Source organism: Chanodichthys erythropterus, chromosome 12 (assembly GCF_024489055.1).
Source record: "Chanodichthys erythropterus isolate Z2021 chromosome 12, ASM2448905v1, whole genome shotgun sequence".
NCBI classification, from domain to species: domain Eukaryota; kingdom Metazoa; phylum Chordata; class Actinopteri; order Cypriniformes; family Xenocyprididae; genus Chanodichthys; species Chanodichthys erythropterus.
The window spans coordinates 9,069,167-9,090,487 of record NC_090232.1 but is presented as its reverse complement, the minus strand read 5'-3'; the positions used below and the strand labels follow the sequence as shown (position 1 = coordinate 9,090,487).

The window sequence follows — 21,321 nt, the reverse complement described above, 5'->3', positions numbered from 1 at the left end:
ACAAACTCAATTTAACCAAGTATGGACAACACTACTCAAAGAACATGAGAAACAATAAACTATATACAGTATATACAAGGGGTGATCAGCAAACAAGACACACCTGGAAACAAATCACAGCACTAATCAAGGTCACTATGGAGACAAACAAGGCAGAAGACAAAGAGGAATTAAACACAGGAATGAACACAGAAACAAGAGGACAGAAAACACTTCAATGTAAAAATCCTTCCAGTGAAACACAGGATGAGTTTATGATAGTGCCCTCTCCCTTAGGAGCGGATTCCAGATAACTCCATAACAAGTCTAGGAAGGTAGTGGAGAAGAGACGGACTAGGGGAAGGGATGGAGAACCAGGCCTGTGTGGCGGAAGCATGACTGTAAACCGGGCGGATTGGGGTGCCAGGGAGGAGCACCGAGGGGTAGCCGAGGACCACAAAGGCGGAGCAGAGCAAGCGAAGTTGGTGACCACCACGAGGTAGCTGAGGACCACCACAGCAGAGCACGTGGGGTGGTGATGAAACTGAAGAACTTAGGACGTCCTCTCTGGCCGAGACGAAACAAGCCATAACAGGACAGGCAGGGTATTCTAGGGTGACTTCCATGGTCATGTTGGGGCATATAGGAAGTTCAGGGATAACCTCCGTGGTCTTGTCAGGGCAGATGTTAGCTATCTCTCATCTCGGAGGCTGCGTCCTCCTGAGGTCGCATTTGAAGGCTGCATATGTCATCAGGGATGTCTTATTTAAAAAAAGTAACCATATTAAAATTGAGTGTCATTGTGAGGTGTAAAATACTGTAATTTCTTTCTTACTTTGTAATCTAATGGTTACATTTCTTAAATGAGACTACCTCGATGATGTATGCAGCTTTTAAAAACGACTTCCGGGGGACACAGCCTTCGAAATGAGATGCAGTGAAAGAGTTTAGGGATGACCTCCATGGTCGTGTCGGAGCTAACAGAGAGTTAATGAGTGACCTCTGCGGTCATGTCAGGGCAGTCAGAGAGTTCACAAGTGGACGCCGCCACCTCTGGATGCTCTGTAGCAGATGCCGATGCCTCAGGAGCAGACGCTACCACCTGGGGAGGAGCAAGAGCAGACGCCGCCACCTCGGGAGGAGCTGGTGCGGAAACCGCCGCCTCAGGAGGAGCTGGAGAAGTGTGCGCTGCCCAAATACACAAGATGGCAACTGCCCTTACAGGAGAAGAACCTCTGAGACCCCCGGAATCGGGACCACCAGACTCGGATGTGCTGGACTCAGGGGCATTGTTGGGACCGCCGGGATGCAACCGCGCAAACCAACCTCAGTGGTGGGTCTGCCACACTAGACACCAGTCTTGAATGCCCTGGGACAGCCTTAGATGCTTCAGGTGTGATGGGCATGACGGCTGGAGACTCTGGACTTGAGACCACCGGACTTGGAAGCCGTAGTTGATGCACATAGCCTTCCCACCCCCAAAAAAAAAATTGTTTAGGTGAAGGGACCTCCTCTACCCCCCACAGTGAGGGGGTCCCTCTTGGCATGAATGATTTTACAGGTTTGTTTAATCCATGACAATGAAAGTCTTTCAAAACGGCATCCTTTCGGCTTGAACAGCTAGCAAAAGCACAGAACTGAACAGAGTAATCCTCGATGGTACTGATACCTTGTCGAAGGAACAGAATTTCCTCTGCTTAATTCATGTTGTTCTAGTGTTTTGTAAGGTGGCTGCTGCAGATAAAAGAGGCGTTGGATCCAAGTGTAGTGGACATTTAATCCAGACACGAGAGAACAGGAAGCTACAGCAAAAAGACACAATACAACCAAGTATGGACAACACAAGTCAAAGAATATGAGAAACAATTGGGTATATATATATATATATATATATATATATATATATATATATATATATATATATACACACACACACACACACACACACACACACACACACACACAAGGGGTGATTGGCAAACAAGACACACATGGGAACAATCACAGCACTAATTAAGGTCACTATGGAGACAAACAAGGCAGAAGGCAAACAGGAATTGAACACAGAAACAAGGGGACAGAAAACACTTCAACATAAAAGTCCTTTGTAAAAAAAAAGGGAAATACAGGCTGAGATTACGACAAAGATTCCCTAAAAAATAGGAATGGACAATTTTGATTTCATGGTGACTTTAAGATTTATTTTTTTTTATTTTTTTTTGAGGGGTTTTCATGGTACTAGACAATATTCACCTCTAAATTATGCAAGATTTAGTTCTATAGAAAATAATAGACTTTTTAGATTTTTTGTTTATATTATACTAAAATGTTATTGTCATCTTACACATATCCAAAATACATTTATCATTACTCTAATCTAATAGAACTTACCTGTTCATGTGAGAGAGACTCCATTTTAACAGCTGTACTCTCAAGCCCAATGACTCCGCCCATAGAGGCGGTGCTTTGTCTACGACTGCCCTGGAGCTCCTCCTTCAACTCCGCCTCCATCTCGGCCTCCTCACGGGCATCTTTGTTACTCTCCTCTAAATGTTTCATGAGCACAGCGACCACAACATTCACCAGCACAAACTGTGCTACCAGCACAAATGTCACAAAGTACAGAGGCGACAAAAGCGGAAGGTAACTCAGACATTTGTCATTTTTACATTCCCGCAGGGTATCCTAGACACACACAGAAACACAGAAATTGTGAGTTCTGCCAAGACCAAAAATGGTACTGATAATGGCATGTATGTGGTCAACAAATAATCTTTTTGACAACCAATTAAGAGCTAACATCAAACATCAGCATTCCCTAATCAGGTAATCATAACATGCGGCATGAATACTTTTCATTCTTTGCAAAATACCTTCATGATTCCGTTCCAGTTGTCACCCGTGGAAACACGGAATAGAGTGAGGAATGCCATACCGAAGTTCTGAAATGTAGCGTGTCTGCTCAAACCCTCACACGGGGTCTCCTCTGTGCATTCTGATTTAAAAATAATTCATTTTTATACCTTATCTCAAATATACATTCATTTGTTAACAACAAACACTACTATTCAAAGCTTGGGCTCTTAAAGATTTTTGTAAGGAAATTAATACTTTTATATATGCAAGGACACATTAAATTGATTAAAAGTGACAGTACAGACATGTATAATGTTACTAAAGATTTCAAATACATGCTGTTCTATTGAACTTTCAATCAGAAACTGAAGAAAAAAAAAAATTGCACCGAGTCAGCATGTTAGAATGAATTCTGAAGGATCATGTGACACTGAAGTCTGGAGTCATGATGAAATATATATAAACATTTAAATATTTTAAAATAGAAAATAGTTATTCACAATATTACTGATTTTACTGTATTTTTGCAGCCTTAGTTTTCTTTCAAAAACAGCAAAAAATATGATCAACACCAAACTTTTGAACGGCAGTGTGTGATAACAGGAAATGAAAGGTATACCGACCAAGTTTGCCAAAGAGTTCAACTCCCAGTGCCGCATAGATGAAGAACAGCAGCATAAAAAGCAGACCCAGATTACCAACCTAGAGAAGGAAGCAGAACATCACCAGAATAAAGCCACATATATATCATCTGGGGCCATATACAGTAAGGCATCTATATGAAGTACTGTAGTTCCACAAAACAAATCACAAAAGATACAGCACAAAAACATGAACTTACTGACCTGTGGTAAAGCTTGAACTACTGTATCCAGAAGAGATCTCATTCCTGTAGCCATCTTCAACAGCTTCAACACTGAAAGGGAATTTTACTGTACATTACATTTCATTCCCATTTTTAATCACTGAAATTTCTTTTTTGTGGAAAAAACTGAATGTTTTTCAGGATTCTTTGATGAACAGATTATTTGAAATAGAAATCTTTTATAACATTATAAATGTCACAGTTTAATGTGTGCTTGCTGAATAAAATTATTAATTTCTTTTGAAAAAAGAAAGACAATCTTATGGTTCCCAAATTTGTGAACGGTAGAGTAAATCAAAAATGGTAAATTTCCTATTTTTATCAGATGTGCTGGAAAATCTGGAAACTTCTTCTCGCTCTTGGCACATCTTAAGACCAGTGGTTCCAAAACCTGTCCTGGAGGACCCCCAGCACTGCACATTTTCAATGTCTCTCTCATCTAACACACCTGATTCACCTCATCAGCTCATTAGTAGAGACTGCAAGACCTTATCTGTGTCAGATAAGGGCGACATACAAAATGTGCAGGGCTGGGGGTCCTTCAGAACTGTCTTAGACATTGCTTTATTTCTCACTTGTCGTGACAGGCGTGTGCTTTTTTTGTGTGTGTGTGCATTTGGTACCTCTGGCAATGCGTAGCACTCTCATGATGCGTATAATAGTGGGGTTGATGGGTAGAGAGGCATTCAGATCAATTTCCTCAAGTGTGATGCCCATGATAGAGAGAAGAACAATTGCCAAGTCTAACTGATTCCACCTGACAGAAGAAAGACAGAAACACAAAACGAGATAAAGATAAGTGTTTCCTGTGAAACCATTTAATATTCTTGGAAAGTGCTACACTTGACCATTAGAGATTGCCTGAGGAAAGGTCTTTCTTTAACACTGAAATTTCAAGCTTGAAACATGAATGAGAATGGAAGACAATATTAGCATAGAGTATTTTTGACTTAAAAAGAGCAAAGTTACTAATTTAAGGGACTTTCTGGGCTCTTCCTCTGCATCAATGTCACAGGATGTGTCACAGCGGTGTCTCACAATTATTCATGATTCTGCATTGCCTTATCCTATGAGAAGACCGTGTCTCATTATTATGCATGACACCATGTGACTTTTCTCTATGATAGGCACTTCAAACAGTGAGTTGATACCACATTGGAACATGGATTTGCATGCCATGCGATTCTGACAGAGTGACAGGTAATGACTGATACGTTTAAAAAACTTGTGTGCAACAATCATTTTTATAGCAGTTTGGCACCAAAGCTCATTTTATTGAAACAAGACGCAGTTTGACACTGATAGTGTCGGCATCACAGACACAGACATTCATCTTTACTTAAAGTCCAGACCACTTATTATAACTGTGAATCAGCATCACAGAATAACAGTCTCAAAAGATAAGATGCATTAAATTGATCAAAAGAAATTCTACTTAAAATAAATACTGTTCTTTTGAACTTTCTATTCAAAGAATAGAAAGAATAGAAAAAAAGTATCACAGTTTTCACAAAAAATGTTAAGCAGCACATCTGTTTTGATAACAATAAGAAATGTTTCTTGAGCAGCAAATCAGCATATTAGAATGATTTCAGAAGAATCATGTGACACTGAAGACTGGAGTAATGATTCTGAAAATTCAGCTTTGCATCACAGGAATAAATTATATATATATATATATATATATATATATATATATATATATATATATATATATATATATATATATATATATATATATATATATATATATATATATATAAACAGTTCTTTTAAATTGTAAAAATATTCCACAATATTACTGTTTTTACTGTATTTTTGATCAAATAAATGCAGCCTTGGTGAACATAAAAGACACATTTCAAAACATTTTAAAAAATTCCCAAACTTTTGAACAGTAGTGCATATTAATGCATTTAGATATGCAACATGCCGTTAAAATTAAATGAAACTGATTGCAGTTGTTTTCTCCTCGCTTCTGTGATGAGAACCGATCCATGTTGAAATGTCAATTTAAGAAAACCACTAACCAGTGAACTTACTGTCTAAAAACAATTCTGCATCTCTGCATTGTGTCCTCAAGAGGGAGCCTTACCTCTCTTTGAAAAATCTCCTAAAGCCAAAGGCAACCAGTTTCAGCACAGCCTCGAACACAAAGACCAGCGTGAAGATATAGTTACAGTACTTCAGACCTTCATCAAGATACTGAGAAGCACAGACATAAACAGTGACAGTCAAACACCTGCAATATTAAACTCTGAATTAAACATAAAATCAAAATTGACTATTTATTTATATGATTCTCGTCTTATTGTGAATGATCCATCAGTGCATATTATAAATCTTTATTATAAAAATGAAAAATGACTATAAAACTTTCATCAAAATATAATAACTTGTTCTGCCTGCCAGTTGACATCACAAAGCCCTCTTATTTTCCAACCCCTCCAGCCTGATGTCATTAGGTGTGTTTGACTTCATGCAGCACTGCGCGGACCAATCGGCAGCTGACTTGAAGTAGTGCATGCCGGTTAGAAATTTTGTCCAACTTAAGACAGCATCAACGGCACATCACTGTGATGTATGGCATCAAAGTACCGCAAGAGCGATTCGAGAGCAGACGGCTGACTCAGCCAGCACAGCTTCTCCAGAGTGGCTGCTCGGGTTCTGGTGATGAAACAGATGTTTCACAATTGGCCGGATTCACAGATGACAACGACGTGTGTTTCGTGTTTATTCTGACAGCTACAATTCCACTAATGCTCACAAATCCGTAAAAACTCTTTACATGTAACCATAATGTTATATTGTGTAATGTTTCTCAAAATAACACTGATAAAAACATATAGACACACATTATTGGTATTTAAATAGTATTCATAGTTTTCACATGACGTCACACCCTTATAAGAAAGGCCATCCGGAGGGCAGAACAAGGCTTTCCTCCATTGCCTGCCAGTGATTTTTACCAGGTTTGTACTAAGTACTAATGAAGTAAGACAGTAATTTCTATATACACCTTATTGATGATGCATAGTACTATGTACAGGCAAGCAGATGAACCCATAATATAAACGGAACACACAGTTTCTCTTTAAGTTTTTCCATAGAAAACCATTATAAAGAAAACATTTAACATATTGCATTCATATTCTGGGCTCATCTCAGTATTCATCATCAATAAGGTGTATACTGAATTTGGTCTTTTAATATTACTGTTTTAGTACATTAAGGCACTTTAAGTGTTTTTCACGTTAAGCGTTTTAGAATGTCTTGCTGTTTTTAGTGACTGAAATACTGCAGCAGGTGCTGGATATGGATCACAGATGCCCAAAACTTGCATTTTATTCACATATTTTTATTTTTCATCTTTTGAGATGGAAAATTGACAGGCATGTAATGTAATGCAGTTCTATGGATGTTTTGCCCGCCCGGTCTCTGTGCCAGTCACATGTTTGAAAACTATGAATAAGCTTATGTGAAACTTTATTCTTGAACAGATGACGCTGTATTATGCAGTACATGAAAAGCGTTTCAGTTGCTTCATGAAAACATCTGAAACATCTGTGTACTTTACAAATATTGCATCTAATCCACTTTCCATACACTCAAAAAAATGGTTTTGCAGCACTGTTGGTTTTACCCTAATCTGTTTTGTTAAAATAACACACATACATTTCTTTTCCCACCAAAACACTATTGTATTGCGTTTCATTAACTGAAACTGTGCCAATTTCCACTATACTTAATTATCAGTCGTTAAACTAATGTAAAGTGTTTAAGTTAGCGATTCAAAAAACCGGATGTGACGACTTCCAACGTATTTGATGAAGACGGCGCGAAGGAGGTGGCAAGGTGAATGGCGTCAGACGTCAGTCAGTGAGGTAAGAAAATAAAAAGTTAATCTAAAGGCTTTAATTTCTGTTAGTGTTTCACAAAGTCTGCGCTGGGATGTTTTTAATATATTGATATTGAATATTGTGTTAAACTTTATTGTTTAACGTTTATTGTGCCATTAATGGATGATTCCATGCGATTGAAAGATGCGTGTTTATTTGTAACATACTTGTACTTGTTACACTAATCTGTTGTGTAAAACGCTTAACTTAACTTGAAAAAGTTTTACGTGGCTTCATGCACTAAGACAGTGATATTAAAAGTTAAAACTCAGTACGCACCTTATTAATAAACTAACGTTAAATGCAGACGAATCCAGCATATGAATGCAACGCGTTTAGTTAACGTAAACGTCGTTCATATTTTAGGTTAATCTGCACGAATAGCATGTGGTTTAGGCTATCATCATCATCAGAATTTGATATTTTTAGATTGCTGTTTCGGTATTAATAGCTATGTTAAGCGTGTAAAACATGGGAGGAAAACGCTTATCGTGTAACTAAACGCATTGCGTTGATATTTTGGGCTCATCTGCTTTTATTGGAATTGTGTTTCAGAGTTTGGTCTTTGATTATCACAGTCTTGGTATATTAAGGCCTGGTTTCACAGACAGGGCTTAGGCTAAACCAGGATTAGGCATTATTTCAATTAGGGCATTGTAGCTTTTATAAACGTAAACTAGAAAAAAACATTACTGGTGTGCATCTTTAGATAAAACAATGACATCCACATATTTTAAGATTTATCATGTATAATGTATTCAGTCAAAACAGCTAAAATATGCATTTTAGTCTGTGAAAATGGGGTAAAGCGTTTTAGCTCCTAAAACCTCCCAGTGTAGTTTCTAAGCTATGCAAGTCCCAGTAAAATTGTACAAATAATGCCACGTTCACCTTGCAGATGCATACATTTTGACATTTTATCTGATATTACTTTTATGACAGTTTTTCATCATGGTTTTTGGAGTTCGTCACTGTCTTTGGTGAAATAAAGGAAGGAGATTTATTGAAGGAGAAAATGGTGTTTTGGCTAAGGTAAGTGAAGCACTGTATTTGTCTTTTTAGGTTTTAATAAAAGTAGTTAGTTAGAACCCATGGCTTGGCACAATAAAACTGCTAAACCTGCTCTTCATAACGTCTTTGTTTTAAATTTATCCCATTGGTGTCAACATTCGTTGTCAAGCTGGATGGATACTCTGGAAAACTGATGTTTGCAAATTGAGGAGTCGTCCTTGGACAAAAAATTAAACATCTCTTGGTGCCCACTACACAGGTATGAAAAACTACACTCAAAAAAAACCTTGAATTAAAGCGTTAGTTTACGCAAAATTAAATTTCTGTCATTACTCTCCCTCATGTCGTTCCACACCGGTAAGACCTTCATTCATCTTCAGAACACAAATTAGGATATTTTTGATGAAATCTGAGGGTATCTGATCTACTCATAGGCAGCAACGTCATTACACCTTTTGACGTTCAGAAATGTAGTTAAAAACATGGTTAAAATAGTCAACGTGACTGCAGTGGTTTAACCTTAATGGTATGAAGTGACGGGAATACTATTTTTGCACAAAAACAAAAATAATGACTTTATTCAACAATTTAAACTGTTGTCATACGTAGTGAACTCTGTTTGTTTACGTCCGAATAACAGCTCGTTATTGGCTGACTCCTGTGTCAGCATCAAATGCACGTGTTCAGCTTCAGCCTATACTAAGTTGGCATTCGGATGTAAACAAGGATGACAGTTCAAATTGTTGAATAAAGTCATAATGTTTGTTTTGTTTTTGACCACAAAAAGTATTATTATCGCTTCATAACATTAAAGTTGAACCACTGCAGTCACATGGACTACTTTAACCATATTTTTAACTAACTTTTTGGACGTCAAAAGGTGCAATGACGTTGCTGCCTTTGAGTAGATCAGATACCCTGGGATATCAGCAAAAATATCTTAATTTGTGTTCAGAAGATGAACGAAGATCTTACTGGTGTGGTACGACATGAGGGTGAGTAATAAATGACAGAAATTTAATTTTAGGGTAAACTAACCCTTTAAAACAATATTTTCTCACTGGGGTTATGGTCATGAGCATGCATAAAAAAAACAGATATAAGATTGTTTATTACCATGATAAATACAATAAATGCAAAGTAACTGACAGATGTTACATGTATAACACTATTGTTAATGGACAATGTTCTGCAGAGTTTAGCTCTAACTTACCCCAGCGCAAGCTGAAAGTTTAACACTTTGTTCTTATTTGAAAATTCAAAAAAACATTGATGGTTCAGGTGCATTTAATTTGGGTTGAGTTAAACTCTGCAGAACAGTCCCTCTAAGAGCAAGCTTTCACAACCTGATGTAAAGCATGAGGAGGATGGATAACTGAAAGTGGTTGAGTATGATGGGAGCAATGGCAGGGTAATCCTATGGAAAGGTGAATTATTATATTTAAAGGCTATATTTGGGTAATGTTGTTGTTGTTTGCATCTTTAGAATGGTGACAGTGAACTGAAGAGAGAGTGCACAATCAAATCTCTCTGTGTCTACATGAAAGAAGGCCCTAGCAGTCTGATCTGTATATGGTGAGTATATGTGCATTTTAAAATGTTGTTTATTTTCAAGGATGCTAAATGCTTTGTTAAAGTTAATACACAGGAATTTAAGAGTACTGTTTTTGTTTGTTTGTTTTTAATATCCACACTAGGACAGGACAGGAGGCGATTCAGAAGACTTTGATGGGGATTTATTTCATAAGACTGGAAGGTGCAGATATAGAAGAGAGCCTAGCAGATGTTGGAGTGGTGTTAGAGGGGCAAAAGGTTCTTCAGACCTTAGCAGTGTCCCATATGCCATATACAGCCATGTTGATGAGACTAAAATATGGACTGAATTTGAGCTACCCTCCTGGATTCAGGTATACTTTCAAAGCACTGCAAAAATTGATGGCAACAAGTTATCCAATAAAGTGCATTGAAGAGCACACTACCATCTGGACACTTTTTTTTTTTTGTAAATTTGTATAAAAAAAAAAATTATATTTATCCTTTGTTTGTTTTTGTTTTTCTAGGTTAATTTTCACTTTCTTGAGTTTGCAGAAGTCTTTTGATTCTAACATTATCTAAAATTACTTTTACATCAGACTGTTAAAAGCATTTGCACAAGTTTAAAGATTCTTGAATGTAATGACTGAATAGGCTGTTTAAAACAGTTTATTGCAACTGACAAATACAGTTTGATAACTTGTTACATATCTTGTGTTTTTTTTGTCTCTACAAGGTTATCACACACAAATAAATGCTGCTTTGAAGGGAGTTACTTTAAATAGAAATCACTGAGTTAAAGTAACAAAACCTAATTGGATGGAACCACTGTCCATAATTTAATTGAGTTATTTGAAACAAACCTCCTTTTGTTGGTTGAATGAAACATATTTGGCTGGTTTTAAATAAACTAAAGCATGTCCACTAAACTTAACAAGTTTAAGTTACAGGGAAGCAATTGCATTGATTTGATTTGACATTACTATTTTAAATAGATTTGTCCTCATTCAGTTGTGTTGTCACAACACAAGAATTTTACATAGATTAAAAAAATTCTATTAATGTTAATAAAAAACAATTTGCTTGTGTGGAACCACTGTCCATAATAAAATTAAGTAGGTTTAAAGGATCATTTTTTTGAGTGTACTAATCCATACTGTTTGTAATAAAGTAAGCAAAAGTGTCACTAAGAGAAGCAGAAAGTGTCTGAAACTTTCGCCGATTTGTCCGTGCAACACCACATGAAGTCGAACACACCTAATCTGTATTGTAACTCCCAATTTTCATAGTCCAATCAATTCCAGGTGCATAAAATCAAGTCTCAACCTATATTTGTTTCTCACTGAATACTGTTTCACTCTGAAATACATATGTTGTTATCGTAAACTAAAACCAAAAATAAAAAATACTAAAAAATGTTAACAGAAACAGAAATATAATTAAACTTATTTTATTTCAGTTAGTTCCTAAAGAAAAATGTCTAAATCTCATTTAAAGCTGAAATAATATAATAGGTATAATTGTGACCCCTGCTGGCAAAATGAGTTGCAATGACCAAATTTTCAAAAAATGAGTTGAATTATTTTCACATTCTCTTTTATAAAACCTTCAAAATAATGTATGATTTGTTGGAATCTGACAAAAAGTGACAAAGTCAGAAAAGTCAATTTTGAGAAAGATCGAGTTAAAGTTTTCTGAATGTTCCAAAACAAAATTACATAGCAACCAAACCTCAAAATCCCTGGTAATAACACCAGATTTGGCACAAACCAAGTAAAAACCAAATATCTATAGGAAAAAGATATATTCAACTTATTTTTTCCATGATACCACAATTGTTTGATTAACATTAATGAAACAGACAGTCTATATATTAAGACCTACTGTACCACACGGATCTAATATATAATGTTACACATCAGATGTTTTTCCCCAGCAGTTAACCAAATGATTTAAGATATAACAGATAATGTTTGCATGAATACTCGCCAAGACAGATATTTTGAAATACTGTAATTCTGTGTGTATGTGTAGCCTATATCGTGATCGCACGCTGTCTTCGGATCTGTCAGTCAACAGAGTGAGATCGCTTTGTTTGCATCATTATGAGTTTGAAAATCACATTTCATTGGTTCAGACTCATGTCATCGAGAATTCGCTGTGAATATTCATTAAGCTGAAATGCTGCACTTTAAATTGATACCAAACTTGTGCTGAGAGAAAACGCCAGTAGTGAGAAGTGAGCAGAGAAAACGGCAATTTTCATGGACAGGGAAAAGTACTTCTCTCCGAATATTTACAAATAAAGATACTTTTACATGTTTAATTGCTTTTTGGAGCATTGGGATCGTTAAATGACGGATTAATGAACTCATTTTTGTGAAAACCTCAAATTCAACCAAAATTGACATTTTTGACTTGTTTTACCTGTAGCTCGAAATTAGCCCTTGCATATTCCGACTCCTTTTGCCAGCACAGTTCACAATTAATTATACAGACATATTTAAAAAATAGCAAAAACTAACAAAATGACCAAAACACACATCAACATGGCTAAAATTTAAATTATAAAAATATAAAAATACTAAATACTAAAACTAATTCAAAAAAACAAATACTAAGATAGTACAGTAATTTTTGCAAACAGGCTTTTGTTAACCTATTGCTCATGTCATTGCCCTGCAGAAGTGGTGTGTGTGTGTGTGTGTGTGTGTGTGTGTGTAATACACCAAACCTTGGGTTGTCTATAGTGCTCCATTGACATTGTGAGGACATTAATGGCGATGATGATGGTGATGAAGAGATCCAGATAATGACTAGTGCAGAGCGTGTGAATATAGAGGCGTGTTGGTGAGTAGTCTGCATAGTACGGTCTCTGCAGGGCCTCTAAAAGACAAAACACACACACATAGAGAACAATAGAACACCTTCATTAGGGTGTATTCAGGTCATTCAGGTATTTACACACACAAGCGCTCATCTTGAATCACAGGATGCTGGAAACGTCCTCTGTGAATATTATTATGTTTAAAAAAATCCGTTTTGTAACACAGCTTTGAACTGAATACATGTTAATGTTCTCAAGATTTGCGACGTTTCATTGAAATAACTCAAGGGCAGGATGTGTGTTGTTAATAGTGTACTGTATAGGCTACTTTGTTGTCCCTGTCAAACACAAGCACACTGACCCAGTTTTTGTCTGGCCAGTAAATTGCTAACGTGGCAGTGTGTGTGTGTGTGTGTATGTGTAGTCACAGTTTGCAAACAGTCGAGTCATCTGAGAGACGTTATAAATGTCCAGCCAAGCGTCCCCCCACATCCATCACTGCTCAAGACTGCTCAAGGTGTCTTTGAGAGAAGCTTTGTGAGCATCTGAGAGAGAGGAAGATCAAGTGAGGCAGTGGCGTGCACAGGGGGGGGGCTTGAGCCCCTGCCCCTTTGATCGCGAAAGTGAAAGTGCCCTTTGCAGTCGCATCGTGGTGCCCCTGCGTTCCCATTTCTCAATACAAAAGAGAGGTTGTGCTAAAAAGTTGTTACTCAAGGATAGATCAGTAAACTGTTTGTCATCCAGCTTACAGTCTCCAGAGTGATACTGGATACAGCAGTAATGAAGGTGAGAGCACTTTATCACAGTTCATCGGAGTTGATTTACGGATATAAAGATTATCATTTTATTAAGAACAACCCGAAAAGGCATAAGGTCTTTATATGTTTGTTTACTGTTAGTTGTAACAAGTGTTTCTGTGTAATTCGTTATGTATGTTGGTGATAATGCAGGAGAGAAAGAGAGTTTATGGATAATATTTTAATGCACACTTGCACTGTGTTTTATTAAGCTCTTAGAGTGAAAACAGATGCTTCATGTGTGAAGTACAATAAACGTCGAACAGGGTCAGGTACAACAGGCTTGTACTAATATAGTGAATAAAAACAAGAAGACAATATAAGTTATAACCGTAATTGAACTAAACTATACCTGTTCTATCTCTATGCAGTATATATTCACAGTTTCTGACATTATATTGCGTCCTGACTGAATCCTTACAGGGGAGAACGAGCTCTTGAAGCTCTGCCCTCTTAGGCCAAGTGCAGCAGCTCATTGCATTTAAAGGACACACACTGAAATGGTGCATTTTTGCTCAACCCCAAAAAGTGGCAACTTTAACATGCTATAAAATAGTGTTTCTCAACAGGGGCAGCGGTGCTGACTCGAACCAATCTAATAGTCCTGATATAAATATACAATACAAACTCTTATTATAGGTGTGTCATAGTGATTCAGGATAAGGCAAAAAAACGGTTTGGAAAATGGATTCATGATGTAGGCTAATGGTGTTTGGGGTGTGGTAAAGAACCTAGATAATGGACAGGGGGGCGTTGGCCCAAAAAAGGTTGAGAACCACTGCTATAAAAGATTATCTATGGGGTATTTTGAGTTAAATTTCACATACACAAAATGGGGCATAATCCCCTTTAAGGCCTGACGCATGGATCCATTATACTGTTACGCATATATTTTCTTTCTCAACTCTTTACATTCACTTAAAACATAACTGACTGTGTTTATGTGAATACTCGCCAAGACCGGCATTTTGACATTATTTGTGTATATTTGGCTGTTTAAGTGCAAGTAGCGAAAACTCAATTTAGTACTGAGAGGTGGCTTTATGTGCACAAAATCTGTGGGAATGAGTAAAATTATGCACAATACGCACAATCCCACGGTGAAATTCAAGCCCCGGAGCAAATGAAATGAGAGAGTAAGGAGCGATAAGAGAGCGAGAAAGCGAAGCCATTATTGAATAATGGTAATGGTAATGTATATATTATATGTAAAATTCAACCCGCCAAAGTGACTAGTAGGAGTGACTGCATTACACGCCACTGCTGGATTTGTTAATGTCAAGCCCTGCTCCCTACATATGTATAATATGTAAGAAAAAATGTAGTTCTAGCTATTGTTTAAAATTTCCCCAATGTTTTCATAACCTAACACTAGTAAAACTACTAAAGCACAGGATTAAAGTGGGATTTGAGGCAAGAGTAAATGTTTTTTACTCTAACTTATAATTATGTGTCTCTTGTCTAATTAAAAGCTGGTTATGTGGTTTTGAAGTCAAGCAAAGTCAAAGGGCTTTTGAAGAATGTGTCTGTGGAAATCAATACTAATTGTCTATTTCTCAAGCTAAATACACAAGACAGCAATTAAATTGTACTGTGCTGACCATATGTGTGATGAAATAAAGTTACAAGCAATAAAACCAGTCTGTTCCATGCTACTTTTTATCCTAACCAGCAGTGACAAGCCACACAATATTTTGTTGCCCCCTCTGCTTCTATTAAAGTGGCAAAAAAGTACGAAAAATTTATTTAGTTGTTTCGTTATTAATTTCGCTTTTAGTGACAGTAGGAAAATGACTGAAATTTAGTTGCATTACTGTGCGCACATGCAAAAACCACACACTCACTCCTGCGTTTCTTCTCCATGCGCTTCTTTCTTTTTTCCTCTCTCAGTCTGGCCTCCTCTTCCTCTTGGTCTTGTCTACACTTGTGGAAGTTCTCGACCACCACGCCTACAAACATGTTGAGCACAAAGAAGCTGACGATCAGCAGGAAGGAGATGAAGTACAGAAGCATCCAAGGATTATGATTCCTTACGGGCTGCAAAGTAAGAAGAACAGAGAAATCATTTAGATATAATGTGGTGACATTGATTAATCAAAAAGGTGTAATTTTCATAGGGAAATATTCATGTGTATACATTATTTTTTTAATTAAGCCTGGAATATTCCTGTGTGGAAATGCTGGAGTCAAAATGCTAGCTCGCTTTGCCGTTTATTTTGCTGCATTTCTATAAGTAATTAAACTTACTAATTCAGGTCCCTGACAACAATTTGCAATGAACTGAAAAATTCATTTTTACTTTATCTGTACATTAATTTATATTCAAAGAATCTGTCTGCTCCTGTTTCCAAAAGCGTGTTTCTTCAAACGCTCGATGCTTGATCATCTCGTAGTACATGTGCCAATATTAATTAATAATATTCACATAGTCAGAATAATATACCAGCTGTCTTTGTTAAACACTAATTAAGTTTATTTTTAAAACCAAAACTATGTAAATGTTGTGTATGTAAAATTTGTTTTTAAAAAATAATTGTTTTCTATTTTACATTTTAAAATGTAATTTATTCCTGTGATGTCAAAGCTGAATTTTCAGCATCATTACTCAAGTCTTCAGTGTCACATGATCCTTCAGAAATCATTCTAATATGCTGATTTGATGCTTAAGAAACATTTCTTATTATCAATGATGAAAACAGTTTTTCAAGATTCTTTGATGAATAGAAAGTTTGAAAGAACATCATTTAAAATGGACTTTTTTGTAACATTACAAATATCTTTACTGTCACCTTTGATCAATTTAATGCAACATTTCTGAATAAAAGTATTACACTCTTAAAAACATTTAAACAGTAGTATAATTCCAAAATAATTTCTCTGAAATCAAGTCTTATGATCTTACATTATTTTTCATTTTATTATTATATCAAGTTTATTTATCTATCTACTAAAAAAGACAAAGATACTGATAATAAAGACAATGATTTTTTGCATTTTAATCTGAAGGCACCCTTGTTTGAATTTCTAGAAACTCAAATATTGACTTAACACAGCAATCAGCGTTAACATGATGCATGCACAATCAGAATATGAAAATTTTCATTAAAATTTCTATGCACACAATAAAGTCATTGCAAGTTGCATCCCCAATAAAATGTAAAAGGGCAAAATGGTCAGAAGGAAAAAGGCAAAAAAATCAAAGATAGGAAATGCGACAGGAAGAAAGTGCAGAATTCAATGGAAACTTGTCTTATTGTATATTAAACACAATTGGTATTTTTCACCACACAAAAGATGGGCCGCTGTAAAGGACACTATATAAACCAGTCTGTTACTGTCCATGGACTGAACATTTCTGTCTATGTGTGTGTGAGTGTAAGACCTCTCAGTGGAATTAAATGATGAATGTTCTGTGTCTCCTCCTCAACCTGCTCATTTTGGTGTCCTCCACTGTATTTTTATCTCTCTCTTCCTTTTCTCTTCAGTTCAGAGCTGAATTAATCAAACACTCGCTTTACCTAAAACCAGCTGCTGCCTTTTGTGATTGTGTCACTTGAGCTTGTGGGAACAAAAAAACAGTAAACACTCCTGGTGCCTGTGCTTTCTTTTGTTATAACAGACAGATTTAGAGTAAGGCGTAAGTGTTTCCACACTGAGTAGAGTTATCTGAAGAATACACACACACACACACACACACACACACACACACACACACACACACACACACACACACACACACACACACACACACACACACACACACACACACCTGTTGGTCCACAGCCACGGCATCTAAGCCATCGTACATGATGTTGACCCAGCCGTCTTTAGATGACAGGACAAATAATGACATCAGTGCCTGCAAAACATAGATAAAATGGATTAATGTGAACAAGAGAATATTACAGTATCATTGTCAACAATATGAATATCTGTAAAATATTGAGAGGAAGGTTTTGAGATTTTGTTTTCCAGAAAAAATCTGAACATACTAAATTTACTTCAGAAGCAAACAACACTTTTTTATAGAATGTGTATTGAATGAAGTTTTTCCTCTATTGATTGTTTTTTCATGTTTTATATTCATATACTCTATTTGTGTGGTTCCTACTTAAAATAAGCAAAAAAAAAACAACAACAAAAAAACCCCCGACATACTATTGTTTTGCAAACTGGCAAAATATGTCCAGCCTAGGAATTATTCATTATTAAAACTTTGTTAAAGATTTTGTAAGCATATTGCGTAGTTGTGCTTGGAATTAATTGTTTTATTTGTAATAACACAATGAAACATGACAAATTACACAGACATAATTTTTGTCCAGGCTGTCATAGAAAGAAATTATGATAACACTTTACAACAAGTTTCTTTAGTTAACATGAATTAAGAATGAACAATACTTCTGTTGTTCAATACTATAGAATTTATTAATCTTAGGTAATATTAATCTGGAATCAACCGAAACTATGAACAGATGAAAAGAGAGAACCAACAAAATAAATTATATATATTTATTTAATGATCCTACAAGTCTGATTAAACCATAAAAAATAGAAATTTTTTATAGATAGATATATATATATATATATATATATATATATATATATATATATATATATATATATATATATATATATATATATATATATATATATATATATATATATATATATATATATATATATATATATATATATATATATATATATATATATATATATATATATATAAAAATGCCAAACATAATGTTAATTCATTACATGAGGGTATTAAAGTCTAAACTAAAACTAAACTAAACATAACAAAACTAAAAAAACACATAACAACTGAACAGGTATAAGAAACACCATCCACCAGAGCCCTGTCATCTTGATGAAATGTGCTTGTGTGACCTGAATCTGAAATATAATGGGTTGCTTGATGGTTTAGAAAAAGGGCAAATGAGAAGGTTGATTTTTAAATAAAAGGCGCTACCAGTGATCATAATGCATTCTTCATGATTTCCCCCTTAATGTCTATACATGTGTGTAAGTGTGAGTGTGAGTGTCCTACCTGACCCAGGTTATCGAAGTTGTACTTCCTACGAACCCATTTGTAATTAGCATGCAGGCACTCTGATTTATTGGTGATGTTTCTAGTGTCAAAGCCTTCACAATGATAAAACTTCCCCTTAAAGAGCTGAGTAAAAGAAAACACCTTATATTTAGACAGCATTAATACAAATAAACCACCAATTACAAAGCAAACAGCTGCTCTGATATGCTAAAGGTTTATTTAATAAATAAAATCACTAATAAAAGTTAATGAAAATGAACCAAATTTAGATTTTTCTTCTTTAAATAATTTAGATAGTAGAAGCATGTGTGTACCTGAACTCCCAGAATGCCAAAGACAATGAAGAAAGCGCAACAGATCAACACAATATTTCCAATAGGTCTGAGGGATGTGATCAACGTTTCAACAACCAGCTTCAGTCCGGGGGCCCTGCTTATGACCCTGACAACACACACAACCAAATGCATATTTAGTGTTGAACTCAATATATATGAACTCAAAGCAAAAGCACTGAACTAGAAAGAGGCTGTTAATAAAAGGGCTCAGTGTTGCACAACAAGCTGACGAGATGAGATGTCCTCTAGTGTTAGCCTTGAAATGAAAAGGTAAGTCTGCTCAGCAGAATATATCTCTGTCTGAGAGTTGCACGGTTTTGTTCAAATCTGTGAAGTGGAACAGTTTCCTAGGAAGCTTGATTCTGCCATGAAAAAAAAAAAAAAAAAAAGAGTAATTGTGACTTCAATAGTTCAATGGCTTCAACAGTTTTCTGACTACAAGAGATTAAATGTTTCAAGGTTTCAGCACCATGGACAGCAACATTATTATTTTATTTTTTTTATTAGGCATACTTTTTCGTAAACACTACTTTTAGTGAGTAACAACTAATGTTTGTGAATGACATTCACGGATATTACTCCATGTTGTAGACAACAAATTCGTTTTTTTGATGCTACAAGCAAACATTTTGGAAGGAAAATACTAAATATAAATGGAATCAGTACATAAAATGCATAACTCCAACCAGGTCTCATAGGAGAGACGTACTCGTGGGCATGTTTTTGCGAGACACAAAATTACGTACCGACGAGTACGTCTCACTGCATTTTCTGACAGAAACGAACGCTAGAGGCCGGTAAAACATCGATAAGCGCTTTTGCTCGTTTTCATACACGGTTTCGATGACAGGCGGGATCGGATTACGGATTCACAAAGACTTGTTTTCGCGTCTCCTCGCGCACTATCATGTCATGACTTCAAAACGCTTTTTACCGGAGTGCCCAATTTGTAAACGAACGTACTTTGGACTTTCCGGCTCTATGCGTTTCGCTTTTTTTTGGCCGTAAGCAAGCTTGCTCTGTAGCTCAGCCGATACGGAGTTGGACTTACGACAAGGAGTCGACTCCCCCCCTCCCTGGGTACGAATCCCGTGAAAGGCGACTGACTCAAAGAGAGATCTAAACGAGCTGAAAAACGGATCGCGGACACTTCTTACATCACATTTGCTTTTGTTAACACTATCGGGTAGGTTTAGGTGTAGTGTCGGGGGGAAAGTTATTTTAAAACGCAACGGAGCGCAAATGTCAAATCAAGAATCGCGGCGATTCGTCTAAAAGGCAACATCATAAAAACGTAACGCATTCACCCTATTATCTGCTCCAGCAAAAAAAAAAAGAACACACTTTTAGCGCCACTCAGTGGACATTTCGCAGCGAAACTGCAGTGATATGTAATCATTGGTACGTATTTCGCGACTCGCGAAAACGTGCCCCGGGTACGTTTTCCTCATGAGACCAGGTTGCATAACTCTTTCCCCACCAGTGTTTTTTTTTTTTAAAGTTCCCAGCCACCGCCAGCATTTTTGATAATTTTCGCAATAATTTTATGGCCCCCAGAATATTTTGTTGTGTTAACATCTTAACATGCAATATATCAAAAGCAAGCCTCTGCTTTTAAGTGGAAAAAAGGTTTTATTCTAGTTTCATGCATTCTTTTTTTTATCATAACACTTGAATGTGCGTAAGTTTCATTAAAAAAAAAAAAAGCAACATTTTGAACAAAAAGCTGAGAAAGTATCCATTTCTTAGAATTTTCATGACATGGGACCGAAACGTTGTAATAAATAAAGAAATGTTGATACTTTTGTTAGCTTTGATAGTGTGCGCTTTTGATTTTTGACTTTTTTGGTCCTTTGTCCTATGCACCTATCCATTACCTGCAGGTGTGCAAGGGTAATTGTTGATTATTTGGACAAAAAGCTGAGAAAATCACTTTTTGTTTAATAAAAGACTACAACATTCATAAGCAATGCTTGTATTGCTTGTTTCTGCTCCTTTTTTGCCTGTTTTGATCCAGAGATTTTCTTTCAAATGATGCATTACAGCGCCCCCTACTGTATAACAGTGGAAAGCCAGAAAATTCTGTCAAGGGTGGGAAGCGTTGTCTCATAAATGATGGAAAATTCAGTCAATGGCGGGGAAAGAGTTCATATTTAAAATGAA

The 21,321-nt window shown here is 36.1% G+C and overlaps 1 protein-coding gene and 1 long non-coding RNA gene across 4 annotated transcripts in view; one reads left to right on the top strand and one right to left on the bottom strand.

The window, feature by feature from the left end:
- cacna1hb (calcium channel, voltage-dependent, T type, alpha 1H subunit b) overlaps positions 1-21,321 on the bottom strand; it is a 78,268-nt gene that overhangs the window by 9,497 nt on the left and 47,450 nt on the right. For 2 of the 3 annotated variants that reach the window (XM_067402705.1, XM_067402706.1), the window contains 11 exons: positions 19,138-19,264; positions 18,821-18,946; positions 17,537-17,626; positions 15,612-15,804; positions 12,878-13,029; positions 5,796-5,905; positions 4,324-4,457; positions 3,681-3,751; positions 3,459-3,537; positions 2,853-2,974; positions 2,371-2,664 (listed from right to left, as the gene is read on the bottom strand). In XM_067402705.1, coding sequence (XP_067258806.1) covers positions 2,371-2,664; positions 2,853-2,974; positions 3,459-3,537; positions 3,681-3,751; positions 4,324-4,457; positions 5,796-5,905; positions 12,878-13,029; positions 15,612-15,804; positions 17,537-17,626; positions 18,821-18,946; positions 19,138-19,264 — 1,498 coding nt within the window. Of the gene's footprint in view, positions 1-1,595; positions 1,782-2,370; positions 2,665-2,852; positions 2,975-3,458; positions 3,538-3,680; positions 3,752-4,323; positions 4,458-5,795; positions 5,906-12,877; positions 13,030-15,611; positions 15,805-17,536; positions 17,627-18,820; positions 18,947-19,137; positions 19,265-21,321 lie in introns of those variants that run through there. The other variant, XM_067402708.1, reaches the window with a different exon arrangement.
- Positions 7,403-10,786, top strand: LOC137033004 (uncharacterized). Its single transcript, XR_010896785.1, has 5 exons — positions 7,403-7,584; positions 8,542-8,631; positions 8,780-8,869; positions 10,097-10,185; positions 10,308-10,786. It is a non-coding gene; the product is annotated as an uncharacterized lncRNA (long non-coding RNA).